Source organism: Phyllostomus discolor, chromosome X (genome assembly GCF_004126475.2).
Source record: "Phyllostomus discolor isolate MPI-MPIP mPhyDis1 chromosome X, mPhyDis1.pri.v3, whole genome shotgun sequence".
Lineage (NCBI taxonomy): Eukaryota > Metazoa > Chordata > Mammalia > Chiroptera > Phyllostomidae > Phyllostomus > Phyllostomus discolor.
Window position 1 is genome coordinate 41372952 of NC_050198.1, and position 27136 is coordinate 41400087.

Genomic DNA, 27136 nt, shown 5'->3' on the forward strand with positions numbered 1-27136 from the left:
CATTATCCAGCTAGTTAGTGTCACAGAATAAGTAAGCACTGCCCTGAAAATGCAAATAGTCACTTACTCCTTATATGCTTTTTCTAGCCCCAGGATTCAGAGCAATGGATGGAAGTCACAGGCTCCATCTCAAGGAGACCCTTGTGCCTCACTATGGCCCAGAGTGGGGTGGGAGGTACTGGTGGGGGTGTCTCTGGAAGGGTAGGCCTGGTGGGGGATACAGGAAGCCTGTGAAGGGACACTACTGGGAGGTGGTAGTACCTACCCTTTAAGGAGGATGTGGCCAAGGGCAGCCCATGTTGAATAATGGTAGAGACAGGTTCGAGGACCCCACTCTGCCACTCCAGAGAGCAGTGGTGCTTTCTCTTTGTCCTCTGTCCTCAAAAGCTGGCTACAGCTGGAGCTCTTCTTGATAGTGTTTGCATCAAAGGCTACAAAGGGAATTTTGCTGTTCAGGGTAGGGTGTGATTCTGATTTTGCCCTGTGGTGGAAATGGACTTCATTTGAGGGGGTTGATGGAAGAGGACTGAAGTGCGTTTGTCTATCAGTGAGCATGTTTACAGATTGACTCCACAGATGCGAACATGTGCTCTCAGAGGATTCATCAAAGCCTTGGGACCACTGACCCTGTGCCTCACCCTTTGTCCCCTGGGCCCACGGACCTCCAGCTTAGGACGTTCCCCTCTTCCTCTCCCCTCTGGCCTGCCTAGGCACCCGGGCTTCAGGCTCATTTCTTCGAGACGTGTCACTGTTTGCCAACCGTGGCCAACCATGAGAACGGCCCTTTTCTTTAATCTCTGGACAGGGTTCCACTACAGTTTCCTGCAGGGATCAATGAGAGGGCGGGCAGCCCGCCATTCTGAATAACCAAGTTCAGCCACTGTGACCGAGGCACGAAGGCAGGTGCTGTGCTGAAGGGGTCTCTAGGGAAGACTCTTTTACCCTGATGACACCAAGGTCATAAGGGAAGGAGCTCTGTCCAAGAGTCACAGGGCTGGCTGACCACACCTGGCCTGTGCGCAGTCCTGGGTCCTGCTACGGTCCGGGAGTCTGATGCATTGGGTGGAAATCACCGCACACTTTCACCTTTTGCGCCCTTGGCTTCTCCACCACTGTTGACTCACTGCTACCAGGAGGCAGGGTCCACCTCTGAGACTTCCATCTCCAGAGCTGGGTGGGAAGGCGGCTTGCAGGCCGCACGCAAGCGCTGGGACTAGACTCAACCCAGACAGCCCCACCTGCTAGACGTCCTCAGACCCCGCCCCTCACGCACCGAGACTGCTGGCGTGTCCGGCTCCCTCACGCCACAGGCTCGCCCCGCCTCACCTTACCCTCGCCTGGCTCGACTCAGCGCCAGGGCTCATGCGCGCCCCTTTCTACCCCTCCCGGACACATAGCTCACACTGGCTCTGGGCGGGTCCTGCAGGGGTGGCAGGGCTCCTCCTCCTCCTGATACTCCTCCTCTTTCCCCTCTCTATCAGGACCTGCCTCTGAGGTGCTCTCGCGCAAACTGTGCTCCTCTGGCTCCCCTCCATCAGCTCCTAGCAATGGTGGCCAGGCGCTCGGTGTTCCTCTTATACCTAGCTTTTTCCTTGGTCACGCTGGTCCAGAGAGGTAAGGCGAGCGGGCACGGGGTGGGGGGGACCCTCCCACCCCTGGGGGCCTGTGAGGTGGGGGCTTGGTGCACTGGAGGCCCGGTCTTGCGCATTTGCGGCACTGTGCCTCCCACACGGGCCTGCGCCAGAGACAGTTGGCGGGTGGTGGGGCTGGGGTGCGGGCCCTGGCCTGGGGGGCGGGCGCTGACCCTGCCAGGATCCAGGTAGCCGGAGAAGAGAGCCCGGGACCCCTCCAGGTGCTGGGCTGGAAACAGCGCAATAGTACCCTCTTAAAATCCCGAAGGAGTTGTCACCACCGGTGACAACTGCTGCCCGCAGGAGATAGCTTTTGGGAAACCTTTAAATGAGCACTCATTCCCCTTAGCAGGACTTCTCAAAATGTGTTTCTAGGCCATCTGAGACAGAAGCACCTGGAGAGCTTCCTGTGCGCATTCCTATCCCTTTTGTCAGGATCTCTGCAGGGATGGTGACTTGTAGGTCTAACCAGCTCCCAAGGTGCTTCTGGTGACCATTCTAGTTTTTGAAGCATTGGTGATATTTTGCCAAGGTCAAGGAGAGAAATTCTGCTGAATCAAGGAAACAAGTTTTTTAGATCCTGGCTACTCAAGGTGCAGTCCAGGACCCGCGCAGCATCACCTGGAACTTGTTAGGAGTGCAGCATCTTGGCCTAGCCCCTGACCTACTGAGCCACATTCTTCATTTTAACTAGATCCCTAGGTAATTAGCATTCCAGTTTGAGAAGCATCTTCTTAGAATAAATGCAGTCTGTGGTTAAAAATAGGGTCTCCCACGTGTACTGGCAGGATCTTCTTACAGTTATTTATATCTCATGTTCACATAAAAAAAGGGGGGGTTAAGGAAAACACTGCAGTTGAGCACAGCCTTGTGCTCTGAACTTCCTGACAACAAAGGCAAATTCAGCTAATGAAAAACAAGTGAGCTCAGCAAAAATAAAAGTTTATTCTAGTACTGACTTCTGATGAGATTTATGTTACATATAAGGAGCACTGGAAAACAGTAGACAGTGCTAGCCAAGGCAGTTTTGCAAAAGATGCAGAAATGTTCCTCGTGTGGACAACCCTCGTGGAGTTGGTATAACATTCCACAAAGGTGCCAGGCTCTATTCTAGACACTGGTGGTGTGGCAGTGGACAGAACTGAGACTCTGTGTTTATGGAGCTGATGTCCTGGTGGTGGTGAGGGGGAATGAAAAGTACAAACATGGCAAGCTATTATAGTATATTGTTAGTGCTATGAATAAAAATAAAACAGGTTACAAGGTTGTGGAATTTTCTGTTTTATTTTTCCTTTTGAGGTTAAAATTTTAATTTAGTGTATTCCCATTTGTGAGAAAGTATAATTGTTTAATTGACTTGCATCTAATGATGTGGAAAATTTGAATGTGGAAGCACAGAAAAGTTAGAAAAATGATACTCCTCTCAAGGCTATCTTCTGAAAGTCTTCAACATGGTATATACATTGAGAAGGTGAGGAATATAAATGATTAAGTCTCAGTTTTTCACCATCATGCATTACACTAGGTGGTTTAGAAGGTGGTAGAAGAAACTGAACCAGTGAAACCATTTTACAGATGTGCAAATGGAGGAACAGAGAGGTGAAGTAACTTGCCTCAGGTAGTAAAGCTAAGATTTGATCCTGGGCTTCTCTGATTCCACAGTCCTTGCATTCAAACACTGATTGATATATATATATATCTCCTTACTCCTGTAGGCTGCCCTCCTTCTATTGCTTATTGACTGAGTGGTTTTGGGAAAGTTCTCTGAACCTTGGTCAGTTTGCTAAATCTGTGTAAAGCCTAACAACTCACAGAGGTTTCTGGAGGGGACCAGGCAAGTGTCACTCTTCAGCTATATCACCAGCTACCAACTCCTGAGTGCTTGTGGTGTGTCAGGCGCTTCACACTTACTGTTTTTAATTGCCCCAAACATTTCGCTGGTTTGGTATTATCCTCACCTTCCAGTTGAGCGGACCCCTAGTCGAATAGCTGGAAAGTGAGAGCACCATGATCCCATTCAGATAAGGCTGCCACCCAGTGGCCTTTTTTTATTTTACTTAAGAAAGGAACCAGAAGAAGCTTTTGTTTCAAGGTAGGAACCCAGTTTTCTGGATCTTTCATGCAAAATATAGTGATCAATATGGGTTTTGCATTCATGGTCTTCCTCTGGGTATGTGGGCAGTTACAGTTTCAGAGCGGCTGTGCCAAAGTTAAAAACACGAAGGTGCTAAGTTAGGTACTTGCTGGCTCTCCCAGAGGCCTGAAGTGGTAGAGAGGGTGAGCCTGCCCAAGAACCACTTCATTCTCATCCAGGTCCTTAGCAGTGAGATGTGACCAGGAAAGTCCAGCAGGCCTCAAAAGCACACACATGCTCAAAGCATGATTTGTGAGATGTCTCCAGGTCCTGGCAAGTTGAGACAGACTTTAGGCTCCCAGGAGCTTAAAAGGGTTGTTAATAAGTCATCTCTGTTCCAATTACAGATGGGTTTTTAGTCTGCTGTGTATTTTACTAGTTCTGAAAACAGGACAGGTCTGTAAGCCTGTATGCACCTACAGAAATTAGAAGTTGTTCTTTTGAGCAGCAGGGAGGAGCAGCTCAGTGGTGCAGGTGGATAGTAATTATAACAAGGGCTCCATTTCCCCAATGTCTTCTATACTCTAGGCCCTCCAGTGCCTCACACACCTCTCCCCATCATAACTGCCCTGAAAGGGTGGCATGGTGACTCCTTGTCTCCTGAGGTCTATAATGGCCATTTGCCTACAGCCTTGAAAATGAGTAGTGTACCACATCTCAGATGAAAGACCTGTGGTCCAGTGAGGTTTAGGACTTGAATGCAGGTTTATCTGAATAACCAAAGCAGGGGCATGAATGCCAGTACTTGCAGGGATGAGGTAGGTCTTAGAAATGTGAGAAGTGGTGGAGAATAAGTGTGATGAGAGTGCCTGCTCCCTTTAAAGAGGTATCCCAGCTGACAAAGGGAGGGTGCAGGTTTTGGAGCAAGCCTGCCCAGTCCTACCACAACCTGGGGCAAGTCACTTAACTGCTCAGTGCCTTGGTTTCCTCTTCTGTAAAATGGTGATAACCACACCATCCATGTCATGAGACTGTTATTAGTATTACATGGGTGCAATGGATAAAGTGTTTAGCAGAGCACCTGGATCCAAGTGAGCTTTATGTTAGTAATTATTCACATTACCTAAGACATGCCAAGCCACATTTAAAAAATACACAGTGCCAACCTTGAAAACATTATGCTAAGTGAAAGCAGCCAGACACAAAAGTCCACATATTGTATGGTCCCACTTATATAAAATGTCTAGTTGGCAAATCCATACTAATCACTGATCAGTTTTTGGCAGGAACTGAGGGGATTGGGTAGTGACTGCTTAACAGGTACAGGATTTCCTTGTGGGGAATGGAAATGTTCTGAACTGGATAGAGGTGATGGTTGCACAACTTTGTGAATGTACTAAGAGCCACTGAATTATACACTTAAAAAGGTGGGTTTTTATGGTATGCAAATTATATTTACATTAAAAAATTCACTGTAGTCCAAACAGGACAATTGAATGAGATGACAGCATGTAATGCCCAAGTTTGGATTGGTTTTCAGGAGCCCTCAGTCTTGTTTAGGCAGGGGATAGAGCAAAGCAGAGTGGACCCCGAGAGCTGATGGCCCTGAGATGCCAGGCTGGGATCCATGCAGAAGCCTTGTAGGCTGATTTGGGCTATTTATTGGGTATGAGCCGATAGGCTACAGAGCCACCTGCAGGTTTGGCCAGATCTGCTTAATCACACTTGCCTGAGTTCTGGAATTGCCCCTTGGAAATGAACATCCTGGGCAGAGGGAGGAATCTTCCCTTTTCTGGATGGCTCAGGGTTGCCATTATGTGCCCCAGACAGTCATTGCATTGGACTGAAATGGCCTAGGGACTGTTTGCCTTTAAGTCTCATCTGTTTTGGTTTTGGATCCTTCCTCACTGTCACAGATCAAATCCCTATCCCCTCCATCATTTTGGATACCAGGTAACTAATAAAACATGTGAGTTTTTGAAACAATATAGAGATCACCCAAGAGTCAGTGCCAATAGGCACTGAGGAAGGGCCTGTAGCTGCCATCAGTAGAGATGACAAGGAGACTGGCTGCTGAGAGGGGAGTATGGAGAAGAGGTCGTTTTGATTTTTGTGAATTCAGGAGAGATACCTTCCAGGTGCACTGACTTTCCTGTTCTGGGTTCTTTCCCCACTTCTTTTGGTGCTTTCCCTGGTGCCTGTCCACTCCTTTTCTGCCCTTGGCATGCATTTCAGCATGTATTTTTTGCTGCTCTTGGTGTGCCTGTGGAGGCCTGACTGCAGGGGTTCTTGCCCCCTAACCAAGGCTTGGACCTCCTTGAAGCTTGGTCACAGGCCCACTGACTAGCCAATCTTAGTTTGCATGTCAAAGCTTTAAGTCATCCTTAACACCTAACAAATGTGCAGAAAAGTCTTTCATGCAGGTACCAAATGGAGGCAGGTGGGGATAATAATAATAATGATGATGGTGATGATGATGATGACGATGGACCCCAGAGATGTCCATGCCCTCATCTCTGGAAACTACAACCATGTTAGGTTACATGGTAAAGGGGAATTAAAGTAGCAGATAACATTAAAATAAGATTTCTCCTGGGTTATCCTGGCCAATTAAAGAATAGGGCCCTTTAAGTATGGAAGAGGAAGGTAGTGGAGTCAGGATCAGTGATGCTATGCAAGAAAGGTTTGGCTGGTCCTTGCTGGCTCTGAAAGTGGAAGAGGCCTCCAGTCAAGGAAAACACATATAGCTCTAGTCTAGAAGCTGGGAAAAGCAAGGGAAGAGACTCTCTAGAACTTCCAGAAAGAACATAGCCCTGCCCACACCTTGAATTTAGCCCAGCAAGACCGTGTTGAGCTTCTGACCCCCAAAACCATAAGATAGAAATGTGTTGTTTTAAATCATTAAATTTGTTGTAATTTGTTATAGCAACAAAAGGAACCTAATAGAGAAGCTGAGGAGTAGATATTACTCTCCCCTTTGTTCTTTGAAAAAACTGGCTTGTGATGTTTCTTCACATTTGCCAATTTAAATCAACCACCAATATGCTCTGAGTTCAGGATTTTATTTTATGTTTATTTTTTAATTATTTTAATTATTTTTATTGTTCAAGTACAGGTGTCTGCATTCCCCCCCCACCATCCCCCCCCACCATTCCCCCCACCCCAGGCATCCCCACCTCCCTCTCCGGATTCTACACCCCCCTTCATTTTGTCCATGTGTTCTTTATAGATGTTCCTGAAAACCCTTCCCCGTTTGCCTCCCATTTTCCCCTCCCACCTCCCCTCTGGTTATTGTCATATTGTTCTTAATTTCAATGTCTCTGGTTATATTTTGCTTGCTTGTTTGCCTTGTTGATTATATTCCACTTAAAGGTGAGGTCATATGGTATTTGTCTTTCACTACCTAGCTTATTTAACATATAATGCTCTCCAGTTCCATCCATGCTGTTGCAAAGTGTAGGAGCTCCTTTTTCCTTTCTACTGCGTAGAATTTCACTGTGTGTAAATGTACCACAGTTTTTTGACCCACTCATTTGCTGATGGGCACTTAGGTTGCTTCCAGCACTTGGCTACTGTAAATTGTGCTGCTATGAACATTGGGTGCATAGGTTGTTTTGGATTGGTGTTTTAGGGCTCTTAGGGTATAATACCAGCAGTGAAATTGCTGGACCAAAAGGCAGTTCCATTTTTAGTTTTCTGAGGAAATTCTATACTGTTTTCCACAGTGGCTGCACCAGTCTGCATTCCCACCAACAATGCACTAGGGTTCCCTTTTCTCCACATCCTCTCCAACACATGTTGTTTGTTAATTTGTTTATGGTGCCATTCTGACCAGTGTGAAGTGGTATCTCATTGTGGTTTTAATTTGTGTCTCTCTGATGGCTAGTGATGCTGAGCATCTTTTCATGTCTCTGGGCCCTCTGTATGTCCTCCTTGGAGAAGTGTCTGTTCAAGGCTTTTGCCCATTTTTTAATTGTTTTTTTTGTCTTCATGGAGTGGAGTCATGTGAGTTCTTTATATATTTCGGAGATCAAAACCTTGTATGAGGTATCATTGGCAAATATGTTTTCCTATACAGTTGGTTCTCTTTTTATTACAATGTGTTTTGTTTAGCTATGCAGAAGCTTTTTAATTTGATGAGATCCCATTTGTTTATTCTTTCCTTTATATCCCTTGCTTTAGGGGACATATCAGTGAAAATGTTGCTGCATGGAATGTCTGAGATATTCCTGCCTATGTTCTCCTCTAGGACTTTTACTGTGTCACAACTCATATTTCAGTCTTTTATCCACCTCGAATTTATTTTTGTGTAGAGAGTAAGTTGGTGGTTGAGTTTCATTTTTTTGTATGTAGCTGTCCAGATCTCCCAACACCATTTGTTAAAGAGGCTATTTTTACTTCATTTTATACTGCTGCCCCCTTTGTCAAATATTAATTGACCATAGAGACTTGGGTTTATTTCTGGGCTCTCTGTTCTGTTCCATTAATCCATGTGTCTGTTCTTATGCCAGTACCAGGCTGTTTTGATTACAGTGGCTTTGTAATACAGTTTAATGTCAGGTATTGTGATGCCTCCTACTTTGTTCTTCTTTCTCAAAATTGTTGCAGCTATTCAGGGTCGTTTATGGTTCTGTATAAATTTTTGAAATATTTGTTCAATATCCATGAAATATATCATTGGTACTTGAATAGGGATTTCATTGAATCTATAAATTGCTTTGGGTAGTATGGACATTTTGATGATGTTAATTCTTCCATTCCATGAACATGGTACATGCTTCCATTTGTTTGTGTCTTCCTTAATTTCTTTCTTCAGTGCTGTGTAGTTTTCTGAGTACAGGTATTTTACCTCCTTCGTTAGGTTTATTCCTAGGTAGTTTATTTTTCTTGTTGCTATATCAAATGGGATTGTTTTCCTGACTTCTGTTTCTGATATTTCACTGTTGGTGTACAAAAATGCCTTTGATTTCTGAGTATTGACTTTGTATTCTGCTGTTTGAGTTCAGGATTTTAAAATAAATGTTCATAAAATTGGGTGGCAGTGATGATTTTGGTGCAGTAATGAACATTAGAAAGTACTCAAAGGGCCCTGGAAGGCAGCTGGATTTCCTTAGCTTGGCTGTGATTTTAAACTGCTTCACAAGGGGATGAGAGCATGCACCTGTTTCACAGTGCACCCCTTTCTGTAGGCCACCTGCATGATGGCCACTTGCTTTCTCCCAAGAGGCCTATTCCTTCACCCCAGTCTTGATGGCTGCTCATGAGAAGTAGTGTGCAGTCTGGAGCCCTGAGACAGAGGGTTTCTTATTTGTTGAGGCCACACCTGCCCCTTTGTTGAGGAGGAGGAGTGTGCTGCAGTGACTGCTCTCTAGAGGCAGAGGCAGGGAGAGGAACAGAGCAGGAATATTTGGCCTGAACCTGTACTCTCCAGCTTCAACCAGTTTTGAGCTCTGTTATTAAGATGTCAGAGGGCTGTGCAGCTTAAAACAAACAAAAACACTTTGAAAACTAGAGTTGAAGACAGCTGTAGTTGACTCCCACAGAGAGGAGTGCCCCTGCACAGTGAACATCTGTTTAAAGAGAGTCTCAACATATGACTGACATCATGAGGTGGTTCTATTTGAGATTATTCTATTTGGGGTTATTTTCTAAATTAGAGGCAGTACCCTCAGCAGAAAGCACTGTTGCAGTGCAGAAAGCACCAAGGCACAGAGGGGCTCATTTTGACATCCTTCTTTTTTTTTTTTTTTTTTTTTATTGCTGCCTCAGCTAGCCTGGGATGAGGGAATTAACAGGGCCGGCATTCCAGTGTGGCACCACCATTTGCTGTGAACAGTGGTCTTATCTCTGCTTTCTTGGCCTCACAGAATTGTTCCAGTAGCCAATTAATTGCTAATGCAAACAGGCTGTGTGTTGTCAAGATATTAACAACATTAGGCTCCCTTGAGGGGACTAGAATGCAAAGGGGCAACCTGCTTCCTTGGTTCTAATGATAATCCAGGGGCCAGTGTTCACAATAGCAGTTTGCTTGGCCAGAACAAAGTGCCTGCTGAATTAGTGAGCTGAGCTCAGAATCTGAATGAGCTCAGGAGGAACTGCCCTAGGAGCAACTGTAATTGAGTTGCTTACATATCCTTTGGGCTTCCTGCAGAATTCTGCACTCTCTTACAGGAGTGACCCCTTTTTCACTGTTCATTCATTTGGTTCTGTCATCATGGGAAAACAACAACAACAACAACAAAAAATAAGCTAAAGTAATGCCTGAAAAGAAACCAACAAACACAATGGTTTCATCTTTTGTGTGTCAAATAAAATATACCGAGTGGAGCTGTAGTTTGGGGTTCCCATTAATTCCTTCCCAACACTTTGCTTCCTACCTCTCCCCTGAAACTGCTGCTGGCCAAAGTCTTTGAGGTCTTTGGTGTTGTTAAATCAGGTCATATGACACCTCTGATCACACCCTTCCCCTGGAAGCACTTTCTCCCCTTGGCTTCTGGCTTCCAGGAAGACACATTTTACTACTCCTTCCTTGCTTCTCTTAACTCCCTTCCCTGACCTCAGGACTGGTGGTAATGCCTTGGGCATAGTCCTTGGTTGGCTTCTTTCCTTACACTTGCTTCCCGGGTGGTTTTAGTTGCCTCATTGCTTTAAATACTTGTGAGTCTTCAGTTTTTATCCTCAGCTCTGCTGTCTCTTGACCTCCAGGCACCTACATTCAACATCTCCATGTGGTTGTCTCATGTCCTGATGGTGGGTAGGTTATTGAAATCCTTCACATTCAGTTCCCCCCACCCAACAAACTAAATGGTCCTGGCCCTTATCCCAGGGTCCCCGGACCTCCCCATACCCCAGCAACCAGAGGGTTCATGCCCTGTGCAACATGGTTAATTATTTTGACTATTACTCCTGCTAATAGGCATCTCAAAAGGACCCTGTGCAAATCTGAGCTTCTACTTGTTCCCTTCAAACCCTCTCTTCCCACCCAAGTAACTAGAAACCCCATCCTGTTGGTGGCTCTGGTCACTTTTTCAGGGCTGGCTTTTCTTAATGTCCTACATCTGATCTGTCACCAGACTGCGTATGAGTACCCTTAGAATCATCCAGATTCCAACCTCTTTTCACCTCCTCTCTGGTTGCCTCTCTTACCTGGACCACTATACCCTCTCATTGGAGCCCTGGCAGTGCCCTCCCTGTGGATGTCTCAGAGTCCACTCCTGCACTTACAGTTGTTTCCACACAGCAGCCAGACAGTCTTTTAGAGACCTAAGTCACATTGTGTCCCTTTGCTTAGAACTCTCTTATGGCTTCCAATTGCAATGAAAGTAAAACCTAAACCCTTACTGTGGCCTACAAGTCCCAACAGAATAGGGCCTGTGCTCCTCTTCTGACCTCAGCTCCCACTCGTGCTCAGGGCTGGCTTGCCAGTCTTCAAGCACGCTAAGCACTGCTCTGCCTTGGGACCTTTGCATTTTCCCTCTCCTCTGGCTAGTTTTTTCCCCAGGTAGGTGTGTGTCCTCATTCATGTTTTCCCAAATGCGCCCACGTTGGAGAGGCCATCCCTGAGCACTGTGTCTGAAATTGTACTGCAGGTACCCTGCTATCACCAGCCTGCCTGAATATGCTTATATTATCTGTCTACCTGCTTCTTTGCTTACTGTCTGTCTCCAGCTCTTGACTTTGGGATCCATGAGGGCATGGACTTTGTTTTTGTGTGTGTTGTTACCAGTATCTAGAACAACACCTGGCACAGTCAGGGACTCAGCAGGCAATGAATGGAATGCTCAAACACAGTAATTGAATATCTAATCAAACGGCCATGTACAAGATACTGGCAGGGTTAAGGGAGACCAGCAAGGGCTGGTGAAGCCCCTGGCCATTGAGGAAACCTGTGGAATGTTTAACACCCTGGGCTTCAAGGGACAAGAGGAGGGAGAGTTCCCTGGAACCAGAGTATCTAGGATTGTAGGAGAAGCTAGGAGAGGACTGGGCCTCTTGTGGAGGAAGCTGTAGCAGCCTGGAGGGCTGGAGCCAGGGGAATAAACGTTGCAAGTATTCTGATCATTCAATCTTTTGCTTCTGCCTTCCAATGGCTAAACCTATGGGTCCCAAAATATACACCCAGGAGCCCCCATGGCACTGCAGGAACTCACAGTGGCTGCAAACTCATGGTGGTGTCATAGATCTTTTTAATTTTTGAGGAAAATGCAGTGATGTCTGTCAGATACCACCATTAAATTGGTTGGAATTAACGAGCTAACTACTTAGTAAGTGGAGCTGTTAGGCATTTCTTTGGGTCTTAGGTGCTGTGAAAAAGCCCCTGAGACACTAAGGGAACCTATGGCCTGAACCCATCTGGAAGTTAGAGAGCAAGGGAAGCCGTTGATGTGGCCCATATTCATCAATAGGTCTAGTGTGCAGTATGTATCTGCTAATGCATGAATGAGCAGTTATTGAGCCAGAAACAGTGTGGGCCAGTATGGTCAGAACAGAGCAGAGTAAAACTTTTACCAGCCCTCAAGGAACTTCCAGTCCAGACAGACCTGGAAGCAACTGTATAGAGTAACTGTCCCATGTGTCATAAAAAAAGGGACCACGATTATACTGTTGCTATAATGCTGTTTGCCTAGAAGACACCCCCTTCCTACCTTCTTTCCTATATTAAAAGTTGTTCCTGTCATTTATTGCTGGGTGATCAACCAAAGTAAACTAGCTTAAAACAACTGTTTAATTTATGTTCATTGATTCTGTAGGTTGAGAATTCAGAGGAGGACATCAGGGACGTCTCATCTGCTCCACAATATCTAGAGCCTCAGCTAGGAATACTCAAATGGCCAGGGGCTAGAATCATCTGGAAGCTTTCTCACTCATGTGTCATAAATGATGGGCTCAGCTGGGACTACTGAGACATAGCCTCTCCCCGTGGTTTGGGCTTCCTTATAGCATAGTGTTCAAACTTTTTCATGCCCCCTTAGGGCTCTAAGCATGAGAATTCTAGTATACAATGTAAAAACCTAATTTTTTTTAAATTAAAACTTTAAAAAAGTGTGGTAAAAACATAAATTTTACCATTTTTACTATTGTATGTCAACTTAGTATATTTTATGGCATTAAGTATATTCACAATATTGTATGACCATCACCACTATATAGTTCTAGAACATTTTCATCACCCCAAACAGAAACCCCATACCCATGAAGCAGCCACTCCCTGCTCCCTCTTTCTGCAGCTCCTGAAAACCACTAATCTGCTTTCTGTCTCTACATATTTGTCTGTTCTAGACATTTTACATAAATGGAATCATATGATATGTGACCTCTTTTGTCTGAGGTCTTTCACTTAGCATGATGCTTTCAAGGTTCGTCCATGTTAGAGCATGGATCAGTGTTTCACTCCTTCATAAGGTTGAAATCACATTGTCTGTCAGCAATAGACATTAGACTTTTAGGCCTACCTTTTGGCTATCATGCGTAATGCTGCTATGAACATGTACAAGTCTTTGAATATGTTTTCAGTCTTGTGGGGTGTATATTACCTAGTGTATGGCCTTTTATGAACTAGCCTCAGCAATTACACAGCATTACTTTCACTGCATCCTATAGGCTGAGTCATTTAAGGGTAGTCCATATTCAGGTTGAGAACATATATCCCACGTCACAATTGGGAGAGTGTCAAGGAATATTTAGCCATGTTTAAAAATGGCACATCAATCCGCTGAGTTTTCAAGCTGCAGATAAAATATGCCTCATCCATAGAAGTATTAACTTCTGTAGCTCTTTTATGATGCATACTTCTCTGACTTTCTGGTTCTTTTTGAAATAATCACTGTTATGCATGTTTGTTTGTATCAGTTAATAGCTTAGCTCCTTGCCCACTTCTCTTGATGCCAAGCTGCTGTTATCATCTGTTGGGTCTTCCCTCCAGTGAGGGGGATGGAGTAGCTGGCATTGGTAATTCTTGTAGCACTGATGTTCTATGAGCTTCACCTGGCCTTATTCACACATGCTTTCTCCAGGGGGGCAGGCCTCCTGGAAAACATAGTGCCCAGTACACAGCTTCCTTGGAGGCACTTGCAGAGTGTGGGTCTCAAAGGCTTTGGGTACCTGTAAAGGTAGGGCAGCCTGGGGATTTACCTTTCTTCACCTCCAACTATTTCTGCTTGGAGGAGTCATGAGGGTTGAGCATTCCTTTTTTCCTGGATAGAGGCTGCTGAGCAGTTTCCCAACCATGGCACTATTGGCATTTGAGATTGGATAATTTGTCAGGTTGAGACCCACTCTGTAAAGACAGTCATATTCCTTGTAATTCCATTCTCAATTTTCAGTATTCCTCATGAGTCCCTAAAGTTTTCAGTCATCATCACATTGACTCAAGATAGACATGTTGGAGTAAATTGGATCACAGTCAGATTTTGCAGATTGGTAACAGCTCCAGTTGACTCTAGGAATATACCCTCAGCTCCTTGGTGAGCTTTAGAGAGTTATCTTCTGCATGGATTTCCACAGATGGCTCTCTCATTTATTTTGATCCTTATTAGTTTCAATTTTACATGGCAACCTTGTCTTTTTGAATGTTTTATGATTTTCTGATAATTGATGAGAAAGAATATACAGAAAACTGAGCCAAAAACTAGATCAGGCAGTTGATAAAAGAAGAAATCAAATTAGACAGCAAACATATGAAAAGATACTCAATCTCAGTAATAACTGTAGATATGCAAATGAAACAAAATAATATAAAGTTTCAGACTTCCACTAGGCTAAAAATTATAATAAAATCTGACACTACCAGGCGTTTACATGGTTATAAGAGTAATATGCGCTTTTTACAATAAACTTGGAAGATGTAGAAAACTAGAGAAAATGCAAACTGTTAACATATTAGAATACAATATTTTAGTACTTTTTTCTCTGCAGCAATATATATTTCACATTATTGGTATCAAACTGTATATATAGCTTTTTTCTTTTTTTTTAAATATAACGAATACAGAAAAGTGTGCAAGGCCTTTAATGAATAAGTGTAAAGTGAAAATCTGAGTCATCACCAGTCAGGATGAAAGATAGAATATTGACAAACACCCAAGTAGATTTCTGTATGCCCACTCCTGTCTCCCCTCAGAGGTGACCACTAGCCTTTTATGCAGATTATGGTAGATTTTTATGCAATCATTTTCTTGCTTTACTTTATATTTCTACCACCTATATATGTCTTGAATAATATAGTTTAGTTTGGCCTGTCTTTTTAGAAATTGAATTACAGGATTTTGTGTTTTGTCTCCTCCCTGCCCCCGCCCAGAAAAAACATTGCTTATCTGTTGTGTGTATTTGTGCTTCATTCATTTTCATTACTATGCATACTTCTGCTGTTTGAATATACTACAAGTTTTTTTCTTAATCCATTTTTTTGGATTCCTGTTGTTTACTGTTTCAAGCAGTGATGCTGTGAATATTGTTATGCAAATATACATAAGTTTCTCTAGTGCACTGGTTCTTTTTTTTAAGATTTTATTTATTTTTAGAGAGAGGAGAAGAGAGGAAGAAAGAGGGAGAGAAACATCAATGTGTGCTTGCCTCTTGCATGCCCCCTACTGGGGACCTGGCCCACAACCCAGGCATGTGCCCTGACTGGGAATCGAACTGGCGACCCTTTGATTCATAGGCCAGCACTCAATCCACTGAGCCACACCAGCCAGGGCAGGCACTGGTTCTTAAACTATGGTCTAGGGACCCTTGACCATAGTTGAACCTGAGACCACAAGGTTCAACTATTTTTATAATAACATTAAGATGTTAATTGCCGAAGTGGGGAGGAGTGGGAGGGGGGCTGGATTGGGAGTAAAAAGGAGAAAACTGTATTTGAACAATGATTAAAATCAAATTTAAAAAAAGATGTTAATTGCCTTTTGTACTCTTCTCAAGAGTGTACAGTGTTTTCCAGAGTTGATTTGACAAGTAATATCATTAATCTGATGGTTAATGGAATGTATGCTTTTGTCTTGTGTTTTAAAATTTTCTCAGTTTTAATTTCTAATATGATAAACATAATGGTCATAACCTGCATAACAAAAGCTCTTTGATCTTCTCAAATTTTGAGTATATGTATAGACTCCTATTGTTAAAAAGTCTGAAAATTGCTATCTAGGGTTCTACCTAGAAATGGAGTTTCTGGGTTATGTAATACTTGTATTTCAGTCTTACCAGATGATGGCACACTGTATTCCAAAATGATTGTACCAGTTTATATTCTGTCAGCAATGTATAAAAGTTTCTGTTGTTCCAAAGCCTCACCAGCAGCAGTTGGTATTGTCAGACTTTACTACAGTTTTAGCCATTGGTGGATGTGTAATTTTATATTACTATAGTTTCATTTGCATCTCTTTTGTTACCAGTGAGGTTGAGCATCTTTCCATATGTTTAGTGTCCAATTTGATTTCTTCATTTATGAATTGCCTAGTCAAGTCTTGGGTTATTTTTCTGTTCTTTTTTTTTTATGCTTCTCACTCATGATGCTTTATTTCCTCCTGTGTTTGGTTATTTTTGGCTGTGTACTGTTTATTGTTCTTGAAATATGTATGTAGGACTTCTTTTAAGTCTAGGAGAAGTGTGCCTTCTTTCAGAGAATATTTGTGTTTGATTTTTGTCAGGTGCTTTGGAATGTTATTAGTCTGGGGTCATCTAAAATAAGTCTAAATCTTGCCCCATCTCCCCAGCACCAAGAAGTCTTCCTTGCCCTCCTCTGGAGGTTCAATTGGGAAGAGGCAAGCTTGTTTCTAAGTCACTATTTCACTGTGGGTGTAGCCCTTTGGGGTCCAAGTTTAATATGGGAAGATATTCTATTAGAGTCTTCAATTTAGGTGGTCTGGGGCCTGAACTTCAGTCCCTTTGCCTATCTTGGAAGGTTACTGAAATAAAAGACTAAGTTTTTCCAGCTTGGGAAATAAATGCCTTCAGAGCTGTTGATTCCTACCTCTCTGGACTTCCTGCTGTGCCTTATGTTTTTTCATGCTCCGTTTTGTACCACCTGGTCAGTTCTTCAATGCTTTTAAGGAGATGTTTTTAAAATCAACCATTTAATTGTTTTTAATTGGGAGGTTGGTTCATATAATCTATTCTGGCATTACTAGAGACACAAATTGATATATATCTTTATCCTGTTCAAATATGTAATCTTATATGGAGTATTTTCTTATGTAATTAAAATTATTTTCAATATATGATTTTTGAAGGATATTGTGGTAGACTCCAGGTCTTTGCTGTTATAAAGTATACTTCAGTAGATATCTTTGTACATAATATTTGGCTGAGGATGATGGATGGTACCTAATTACAGGGTGGCTGGGAGAGGTGGGAGAGAGAAGTTCTGGACCTTAGTAGGTGTTAGATTCATGTCAACTGTTGTTACTGTTATTATCACACATGCACATTGAGTGACCAAAGTGGCATGTGTAGTGGGCCTGCATGATGGTCTCAGTCTTTCCTGTGGTGGGGGAGGCAAGGTCTTGTGCTGGGATCTGGCTGTAGAGTTAAGGTTGAAAGGAGTAATGTCAGGGAATGAATGGAGCTGATTAAGGAAAAGTGGATTGCTAAGGTACTTGAAGGGCCTGGCTTGAGTCACACACTGTGAACTGGCAGTTGTGCCAACATCCATCACCACAGGGATGTGAGAGCTACTACTGGAACGTGGCACCACCTCAGAATGCAGCAGGGCAGGTTGTGGGATTGCTCCGCATAGTCAGTTTCTTCCAGGAGGCATTAGTTAAGTGCTGCTTGAGTACCAAGCACCCTGCATGGTGTTACACAAAAGGATACAACTTGGACACTGTCTTGCTTCAAGATGCTCTCAGTCTAGTGTGGTGAGAGAGTGTGTTCTCCTCTCAAAGTTGGGGGTTGGTAGGGGGAGAAGGTAGAACATTGTGACAGGGGTTGCTGGAGCTGGCTTGAGTCTCTGCAATGACTGACTTGGGACTGTAGCAGATGGGAAAGGAGGAGGAGTCCACTGAAGTCCCCAAGAGGAATTGAAAGGGGTGACAAAGGGCTGCCTGACAGGTTCTGCAGGTCTGCTGGAGCAGAAGGTCTTCTGGCCAGTACTGGGAAGATAGAGTCAGGCCAGAGAATGAGATTTCCAAGGTGGCACAATTTCTTGTCAGAATGGGGATGGAGTTGCCTTTAGCTAAGTGAAGTGAGTGGAGGATGGTGGAGATGAAGAAGGAGGTGAAGGGGCCAAGTACAAGATTTGCAGAATATCCAGGCCACTGATGCCAATATAGGACAGGTTGACTTGGGATAGCAAGAAAGAACCCAGCCATTGCCAGGCAGCTTCACCTTATCCTATGACTAGAAGGGAATGTGTTGGAAGTCATGAGATGATGTCCTCAAGGAAAGGGGCTGTAGCCTCAGAAGACAAGGGAGGGCTCTTTGAGAGTGAAGGTAGTTTGCTTTGAGGGCCCCAATCTTCCCTCTAGAGGACAAAATAGGCAGAAAGTCATAAAGGGACTTGCCCATGGTCACAGATAGGACCTTTATATCTGTTGCCTCCAAACTGCAGAAGCCTTTGTATAGCAGATTGATTTCCTTTCTCCTCCCTCATGTCAGAACAATTCCATTTTCATATATTGGATTGGCCAAAAAGTTCATTTGGCTTTTTTCCATAAGATGGCTCTAGTAGTGCTTAGTTGTCTTTTACTTTACTCAAAACAATTTTGTTAGATCATGTTGTGACAGCTGTCATATCAGCATGCATTTTTAAAAAAAACTTATCAAAATTAGTAAGTTTTTCTGTAGCCATTTTAATGTTGAAGATGGAAGAAAACACAACTTTTTCAGCATATTATGCTTTATTATTTCAAGAAAGGCAAAATGCAATTGAAACAAAAAAGAATTTGTTCAGTGTATAGAGAAGGTGCTGTGACTGATCAAATGTGTCAAAAGTGGTTTGAGAAGTTCTGTGTTGGAGATTTCTCACTGGATGATGCTCCATGGTCAAGTAGACCAGTTGAAGTTGATAGCGATCAAATCAAGACATTGATTGAGAACAATCACCGTTATACCACATGAGAGACAGCCAACATACTCAAAATATCCAAATCAATAAATTTATTGCTGAAAATGAAAAATTTGTCTTTTACTGAAAACAACAACAACATATGAACTTTTTGGCCAACTTAATACCATACAATTCACCAACTTAAAGTGTACAATTCATTGGTTTTTAGTATATTTGGAATTGAACAACCATCACCACCATTGAATTTTGGAACATTTTTATCACCCCCAAAAGAAGCCCTTAAACCCTTTAGCAGTCACTTCCTCCTCCCCCTGCCCCAGAACAACTAATCTGCTATTCATATAAATCTAGTCATAATATATGTGGCTTTTTGTCCCTGGCAATTTCCCTCACCATAAGGTTTTCAAGGTTCATCTATGTTGTAGCATGTATCAGTACCTCACTGCCTTTTTGTGACCAAATAGTTTTCCTTTGTAAGGATATAACACATTTATTCATTCATCAGTTGGCCATTTGAGCTGTTTGTACTTTTTGGCTATGATGAGTAATTCTGCTATGAACATTTTTGTACAGGCTTTTATGTGAACTTAAGTTTTCCATTCTCTTGGGTGGAATTACTAGGTCATATGGTAGCATGGTGTTTAATTTCTTAAGGAACTATCAGACTGTTTTACAAAGATGCATCATTTTATAGACACACCAGCTGTGTATGTGGGTTCCAGTTTCTCCACATTCTCTGACACTTCCCTTCTTGAAAAAAAGCATCCTAATCAGTGTGAAGTAGTATTTCATTGTGGTTTTGATTTTCATTTCCCTGGTGACTAATGAAGTTGAACATCCTTTTATGTGCTTATTGGATCATGTGCTTGAGTGGAAGTCTGTCTAGGGCAAAGGGCTCTAAACTGGGGACCAGCACATCTCTAGAGCTAAAAATAGCCCTGCCATGACTCACAATGGGCATTTCACTTTTCTTGTTAGATTTATGCCCAGGTATTTTATGGTATATTGTTCCTGTTATAAATGCATCTTCCTATCTCATCCCCCTGCTTGCACAGGCATCTTATTGATCAAATCTATCACTTGTCATCTGTGCTTTTTTCCTTTGTCACCTTCTCTTTTTCCTTGATTCTTTCATTCACCTAAAAATGTGCTCAAATTTTCTGCATCACCATCTCTCCTGCCTGCCTCTGTTTTAAGCTAATATCCCATATTCCTCCTTCAAATATTCACTCCCTGTTCTTCTTCTCTCTTTATTTTCCCAAACTAGAGTATAGCTTCTGCCATTCGCCTCACTGATCTACTGAAAGGTCTCACTTAAGGCCACCAGGACAAATGCATTTTTAAGTTGATTATTGAAGTGGCAGGTCTCAAATCATTGACACTGGTAATCTCTTTGGGTTGTGCAAATGGGAGGAAGGGGGTGATTCCTCTTACTATAGAGTTATTTGGGAAAATGCATACAGGGAGCCTCTTGAGTAGTATAGTAGAGAGCAGGTGATGGAAATAGTGGGATGTAGAATTAACAAAATAGAATCGATGCCGGTAAGTTTCTGGACTAGTGACATTTAAATAGTGGGTCCTGGATACCTTTGAATTGGCATTGGGGTTGTATGTGAACACCTTCACTGATGCACCTGGGTCATTCATGTACTACATTGCAAAATATATTTAGATGTTGCTCTGATTTTAAAAATGCAGAAATTTTAGAATCTAATATGGAAAGTCTTTCTTAAATTAGTTGTCTTTTTCTGAAATTTCCTGTTTCCCCATGCATTTCATCCATGTCTACTTTAGGGTCAAATTTTCAAGTTAAAAATAAAAAGTTCATAGGAATTTTGTTTGGAACTGCATAGGAGGTTTACAAGTAGGTTGATTTTAAGAGAGAGAGAGCAAGCTTTTTTTTTCTACAGCACTAAATTTTCCCATCTAAACACATGGTTTCTCTACTTCTGTATTCTTTTGTATTTTATAACTTCTGTCATGTTCATACTTCACATTTCTTGTTAGTCTTATTCCCAAGTACTTAATGGTATATGTTCCTATTATAAATGGGATCATTTCCCATTACATTTTTTATAATGTTACTTTTCAATTACAGTTTGCATTCAATATTATTTTGTATTATTTTTCAGGTATACAGCATGGTAGCTAGAAAATCATAAACTATATGAAGTGTTCCCTCTAATATTTCCAGTGCCCACATGGCAACATAGGCATTACAATATTATTGACTATATTCCCTATGCTGTACTTTGCATCCCCATGACTATTTTGTAATGACCAATCTGTGTTTCTTAATCCCTTCACCTTTTTCACACAGTCCCCTACTCCTTTTCCTCTGGCAATAATCACTCTGTTCTCTATATCTATGAGTATTTCAATTTTGCTTGTTCATTTATATTCTTTAGATTCCACATATAAGTGAAATAATATAGTAATAGTATTTGTCTTTCTCTGACACACTTATTTCACTTAGCATAATACATTCTAGGTTCATCAGTGCTGTTGCAAATGGTGAAAATTTGTTTATGGCCAAGTAATATACCATTGTATATACAAAGTCTGTCCAGAAGGTTATCCAGCCATGTAATATGGAAAATAGACATATTTATTTATTTATTTATTTATTTATTTTTAAAGATTTTATTTATTTATTTTTAGAGAGGGAAGGGAAGGAGAAAGAGAGAGAGAGAAACATCAATGTGCGGTTGCTGAGGGTCATGGCCTGCAACCCAGGCATGTACCCTGACTGGGAATTGAACCTGGGACACTTTGGTTCGCAGCCTGCACTCAGTCCACTGAGCTACGCCAGCCAGGGCTAGACACATTTATTGAAGATACAAGAAACACTGTCCATAAGGCAGTGATGCCTCAGTCACCTTCGAAGTAAGCACCTTGAGACCTCACACAGTTTTCCCTCCCAATCACTATCAGCTGCTCCATCATATTTCCCTGAATCTCTTTGATGGTCTGAAACCTCTTCCTTTCCAAAAGTGATTTTAGTTTTGGGAAAAGCCAGAAGTCAGATGGCACCAAATCTGGGACGTAGGGGGTCTGAGTCACCTGGGTGATTTGATGTTTTCCTAAACACTCTACATATGATGTGATGCATGAGCAGGTGGATTGTTGTGATGAAGCTGCCAGCCATCAGTTGCCCATAGCTTTGGCCTTCTGAATCATTTGAATAGTTTCCACAGAAGAATATTCAAGCTTAATGCAAAAATTGATGCAGATTTGTTGTTCTACTCATTCAGTCATTTTGAATGTGATGGCAACATAGTACACATGCTGACTCAATGGCGTCTCCCACCCACACTGACTAGTACAGTGGAGTTGTCACTGTTCACACATGCACATTCCAGTTCACTCTCCTTGGCTGCCAGGTTGCAGCAATGTCACACAAACTGTTCTCCTTATATTAACAATGGCTGGACTTTCTCCTGATAGGCCTTATATTCTGCTGCTTTGGGGTGAAATTCTCTGAAGATATCAAAGACATTTGATTCAGTGGTTGTTTAAGACCACTGTCTTTTTGTTGATTTTGTGTTGGGAAGATCTATTATTGAGATCAATGGTTTGTTAAAATCCCCTACTATAACTGTATTTCTGTCATTCTTTCCCTTTATGTCCATCAGGATTTGCTTCACATATTTAGGTGCTCCTATGTTGGGGGCATCAATGTTTTGTAGGGTTATATCCTCTCATTGGGTTGTTCCCTTTATCATTGTGTAGTGTCCTTCTTTGTCTCCTACTGTATAGCCTTGGTTTTAAAGTCTGTTCTGTCAGATATAAGTATTGTTACCCCAGCTTTTTTCTTTCTATTTGCATGAATTATCTTTTTCCATCCCTTTACTTTTATTCTGTGTGAATCTTTTGTTCTGAGATGGGTTTCTTGGAGACAGCATGTATACAGGTCTTGTTTTCTTATCACTTCAGCTACTCTATGTCTTTTAGTTGGAGCATTTAAGGTGATTATTGATAGATACGTATTTTTTGCCTTTTTATTTTTCAACTATTTTCCTCTGTTTTCTTTTTTTCTTTTTCTTAAAGCAAGGCTTTTCACATTTGTTGCAATGCTGGTTTGGTAATAAAGTCCTTCAGCTTTTTTTTTTTTTTTTTTTTTTTTTTTTTTTTGGTCTGGGAGGCTCTAGTTCTCCAGTTTTATTTATTTTTTGATACTTAAAAAGTGTTTAAGTATATTTTATTGATTATGCTATTACAGTTGTCCCAGTTTTCCCCCTTTGCTCCTCTCCATCTGGTACCCCCCTTCCCTCCAGCAATACCCTCCTTAGTTTATGTCCATGGGTGATGCATATAAGTTCTCTGGCTTTTCCATTTCCTATGCTATTCTTCATATCCCCCTGTCTATTTAGTACCTACTAATTATTTATGCTTCTTAATCCCTGTACCTTTTCCCATATTCTCCCTCTCCCAGCTAATAATCCTCCAGATAATCTCCATATCTATGATTCTGTTCCTGTTTCAGTTGTTTGCTTAGTTTGTTTTTGTTTTTTAGGTTCAGTTGTTGATAGTGTGCATTTGTTGCCATTTTACTGTTCATATTTTTTATCTTCTTTTTCTAGATAAGTCCCTTTAACATTTCATATAATAAGGGTTTAGTGATGATGAACTCCTTTAACCTGACCTTACCTTGGAAGCAATTTATCTGCCCTTCCTTTCTAAATGATAGCTTTGCTGAATAGAGTAATCTTGGATGTAGGTCCTTGCCTTTCATGACTTCAAATACTTCTTTCTAGCCCCTTCTTGCCTGCAAGATTTCTTTTGAGACATCAGGTGATAGTCTTATGGGCACTCCTTTGTAGGTAACTCTGTGTTTTTCTCTTGCTGCTTTTTAAGATTTTCTCTTTAACTTTGACCTTTGGCATTCTAATTATGAGGTGTCTTGGTGTGGTCCTCTTTGTGTCCAACATGTTTGGAATTCTCTGTGTTTCCTGGACTAGTATGTGTATTTCCTTCACCAAATTAGGGAAGTTTTCTTTCATTATTTTTTCAAATAAAGTTTTCAATATCTTGCTCTTCATCTTCTCCTTCTGATATCCCTGTGATTCAGATATTGGCACATTTGGAGATGTCCCAGTTTCATCTTATACTCTTTTTTTAATTCTTATTTTTTTTCATTCAGTTACAGTTTACTATTTATTTCTTCCTTATATTCCAAATTGTTGATTTGAGTCCTAGCTTCCCTCCCTTCACTGTTGGTTCCCCTTGTATTTTCTTTATTTCACTTACTGTAGCCCTCATTTCTTCCCTTATGTTTTTGCCATACTCAATGATTTATCTGAGCATCCTTATCACCAGTGTTTTGAACTCTACATCTGATAATTTGGCTATCTCTGTTCTGCTTAGTTCTTTTTCTGAGGTTTTGTTCTGTTCTTTCATTTGGGCCGGATTTCTTTGTGTCCTCAATTTGGCAGCCTCCCTGTGTTTGTTTCTGTGTATAAGGTAGAACTGCTTTGACTCCCTGTCTTAGTACACCAGTTAAGTTGTAAGGAGTGGAGCTTTATGTATTTGCCAGGACCGGGCAACCTGCTTCACGGCTTTGTGGTGCTTTGTGGGGGAGAGGGGACAGTGGGGGGACAGTGCTGCTGCCTGGTCTCTGGAGGCTTGTCTGGCATTCACCCTGTTTCCAGTCACTTCACCCACTTCCCATATGCCACTGGCAGCCTTCTAGCTGCTGCCCTGTGATGATTCCCAGAGTGGGTGGATTTATGTATGTTCTAGGACCTTGTGGGCCCTTTAAGCAGACTGTCCTAAGAAACTGGCAGCTTCTTCTGCTGCCCCAACCCACACTGGTTTTTACAGCCAGAGGTTGTGAGGTTTTATCTTCCTGGTGCAATAAACCTTGTGCTTTTGTTATGGTTTCAATGTGTTTTCTCATGCTACTGAGTATTCGTATAATCATTATCCTAAACTCTATATATGATAAATTGCTCCCCTCCATTGCTTCCCTGCTTTTAGTTCTTCTGGAGAGTTATCTTGTTCTTTCATTTGGGGCTTGTTTTTTTTTGTTTGTTTGTTTGTTTTGTCTTCGCATTTTGGCTGCTTCTTTGCATTTGTTTCTATATATTAGGTAGATCTACAGGGAATGTGGTGCAGATATTTGTCAAGATGCTGCCTGTGACTGGCCCTGGGCAGTGCTGCTGCCTGGTCTCTGGAGGTTTGTCTGGCAAGCTATTAGTTATCCACAGCTTGTAGCTCCTTCTGCTGGTCCTGGGTGTGTGCTGAAAGAACCAGGCTGCACACCACATCTGGCTTTTATCTCCATCGGGCCTGGGGGAGGGTCAGCTAGAGACTCAGAGCTTTCAGAGGTCCACTTTTGCTGTTAGGCTTAATCACTGTTTTAGCCTCTGGTTGTTTGCAGCTGCCCAGCTTAAGCTCCATAGGGTGGGGCTATTGCCTCCCCTCAGGCTGATCCCACTTGGAGAGGAGTGCTCTGCTTGATAAAGATGGCTTCTCCAGTTTGGGAAATGACTCAACACAGGGATCCTGGCAGTTGATCCTTCAGTTCTCTCCCCAGAGCCACCGACCCCAGACTCTCCTCACACATCTGTAGTCCACTCTGCCCTCCCTCTCCAGAGCCCAGGGTAAGTGGCTGCAAACAGAAGTTTGTGTATTGGCCCTTTAAGAGGCTCTCTTTGTCTCCAGCCATCTCTTTCTGGCAGATGGAAACTCTTCTGCTTTTCACATATGAATATTATCTGGGTTCCTTTCTGGTTCTGGTGCTGTAGGCTAGGGAGGCCTGCCTGGGGTTCAGAACCACACACTTCTGAAGGTTGTGGGACCCCCCCCCCAGCCAGTTAAATGTCCCTCCTGAACTTCAGCTGCTGCCCAATGGAGCCCAGTCAGCCCTCTCACGCCTCCGCCCTCCCTACCAGTCTCACTATAGTGAAGTGGTTTCTTCTATATGTCTTAGATTCATTTTTTGCATGTATTGTCCAATTTTCCCAACACCATTTATTGAAAAGACTGTTTATTTACCCCGTTGTATGTTCTTGCCTTGTTTGTCAAATATTAATTGAACATATAGACATGGGTTTATTTCTAGGCTTTCTATTGTGTCCTGTTGACATATATTTCTGCTTTTATACAACTATACTGTTTTGATTGGTATGGCCTTGTATTGGTAGATAACAGGTAGTTTGATTCTTCCAACTTGATTCTTTTTTATCAAGATTGCTGAGGCTGTTCAGGGTCTTTTGTGATTCCATATAAATATTTGGATTATTTGTTCTAGTTCTGTGAAATATGTCCTTGGTATTTTGATAGGAATTGTATTGAATCTCTAGATTGTTTTGGGTAGTATAAACATTTTAACAATGTTAATTCTTTGTGTCCGTGAGCATGGTGTATGCTTCTGTTTATTTGCATCTTTTCTGTTTATTTCTTCAGTGCCTTATAACTTTCTGAGCACTGGTCTTTTACTTCCTCAGTTAACTTATTCCTAGGTATTTTATTTTTCTTGGTGCAATTATAAATGGGATTGTTCTCTTACTTTCCATTATTATAAGAACAGAATTTATTTTTTCCTGTCTTTAGAGAGGGGAAGGGAGGAAGAAAGAGAGGAAGAGAAAATTCAATGTATTGATGTGAGAGAGAAACATTGACCTGTTGCCCCATACACACACCACCAACTGGGACCCAGCCCTCAACCCAGGCCTGTTCCCCGACCAGGAATCAAACCGGTGATCCCTTAGTGTGCAGGATGCTGCCCAACACATTAAGACATACTAGTCATGACTAGTTTCCCATTCTGATAGTTCATTATTGGTGTATAAAAATACATCAGCTTTCTGGATATTTATTTTGTATTCTGCTACTTTATTAAGTTTATGAGTTCTGGTATATTTTTTGGCAGAATCTTTCAGGTTGTTTATATATAGTATCATGTCATCAGCAAATAATGACAGGATTACATCTTCCTTTCCAATTTGGATGTCTTTTATTTCTTCTTCTTGTCTGAACTGAGTCATTGTGACTAGAATTTCCAGTACTATGTTGAATAAGAGCAATGAAAGTGGACATCCCTGATGTCCCCTGGTGTCTTGTTCCTGATTTTAGAGGAAACACTTGTGGTTTTTGCTTATTGAATATGATTGTTGGCTGTAGGTGTTTCATGTATGGCCTTTATTATGAGGTGGTATGATCCCTCTACTCTTTGCTGAGAGTTTTTATCATAAAAGAGTGCTGGATTTGTCAAAAGCCTTTTCTGTATCTGTTGTTAATCTGTGTACAGTCATAATGTTTATCCTTCATTTTGTTTATGTGGTGTATCACATTAATTTGCAGATATTGTACCAACCTTGCATCCCAGGAATAAATCCCACTTAATCATGTCTATGATGTTTTTAATGGTATTGCTGGATTTGGTTTGCTAATAATTTTGTTGAAGATTTTTTGCATCTGTGT

General features: G+C 42.0%; 1 protein-coding gene across 2 annotated transcripts in view; it reads left to right on the forward strand.

The window, feature by feature from the left end:
- The first annotated feature begins 1308 nt into the window (after nt 1-1308).
- Nucleotides 1309-27136, forward strand: part of CD99L2 (CD99 molecule like 2) — a 129599-nt gene continuing 103771 nt past the window's right edge. The window contains exon 1 of one of the 2 annotated variants that reach the window (XM_028522685.2): nt 1309-1614. In XM_028522685.2, coding sequence (XP_028378486.1) covers nt 1548-1614 — 67 coding nt within the window. In that variant the 5' untranslated portion in view covers nt 1309-1547. The remainder of the gene's footprint in view (nt 1615-27136) is intronic. The other variant, XM_028522684.2, reaches the window with a different exon arrangement.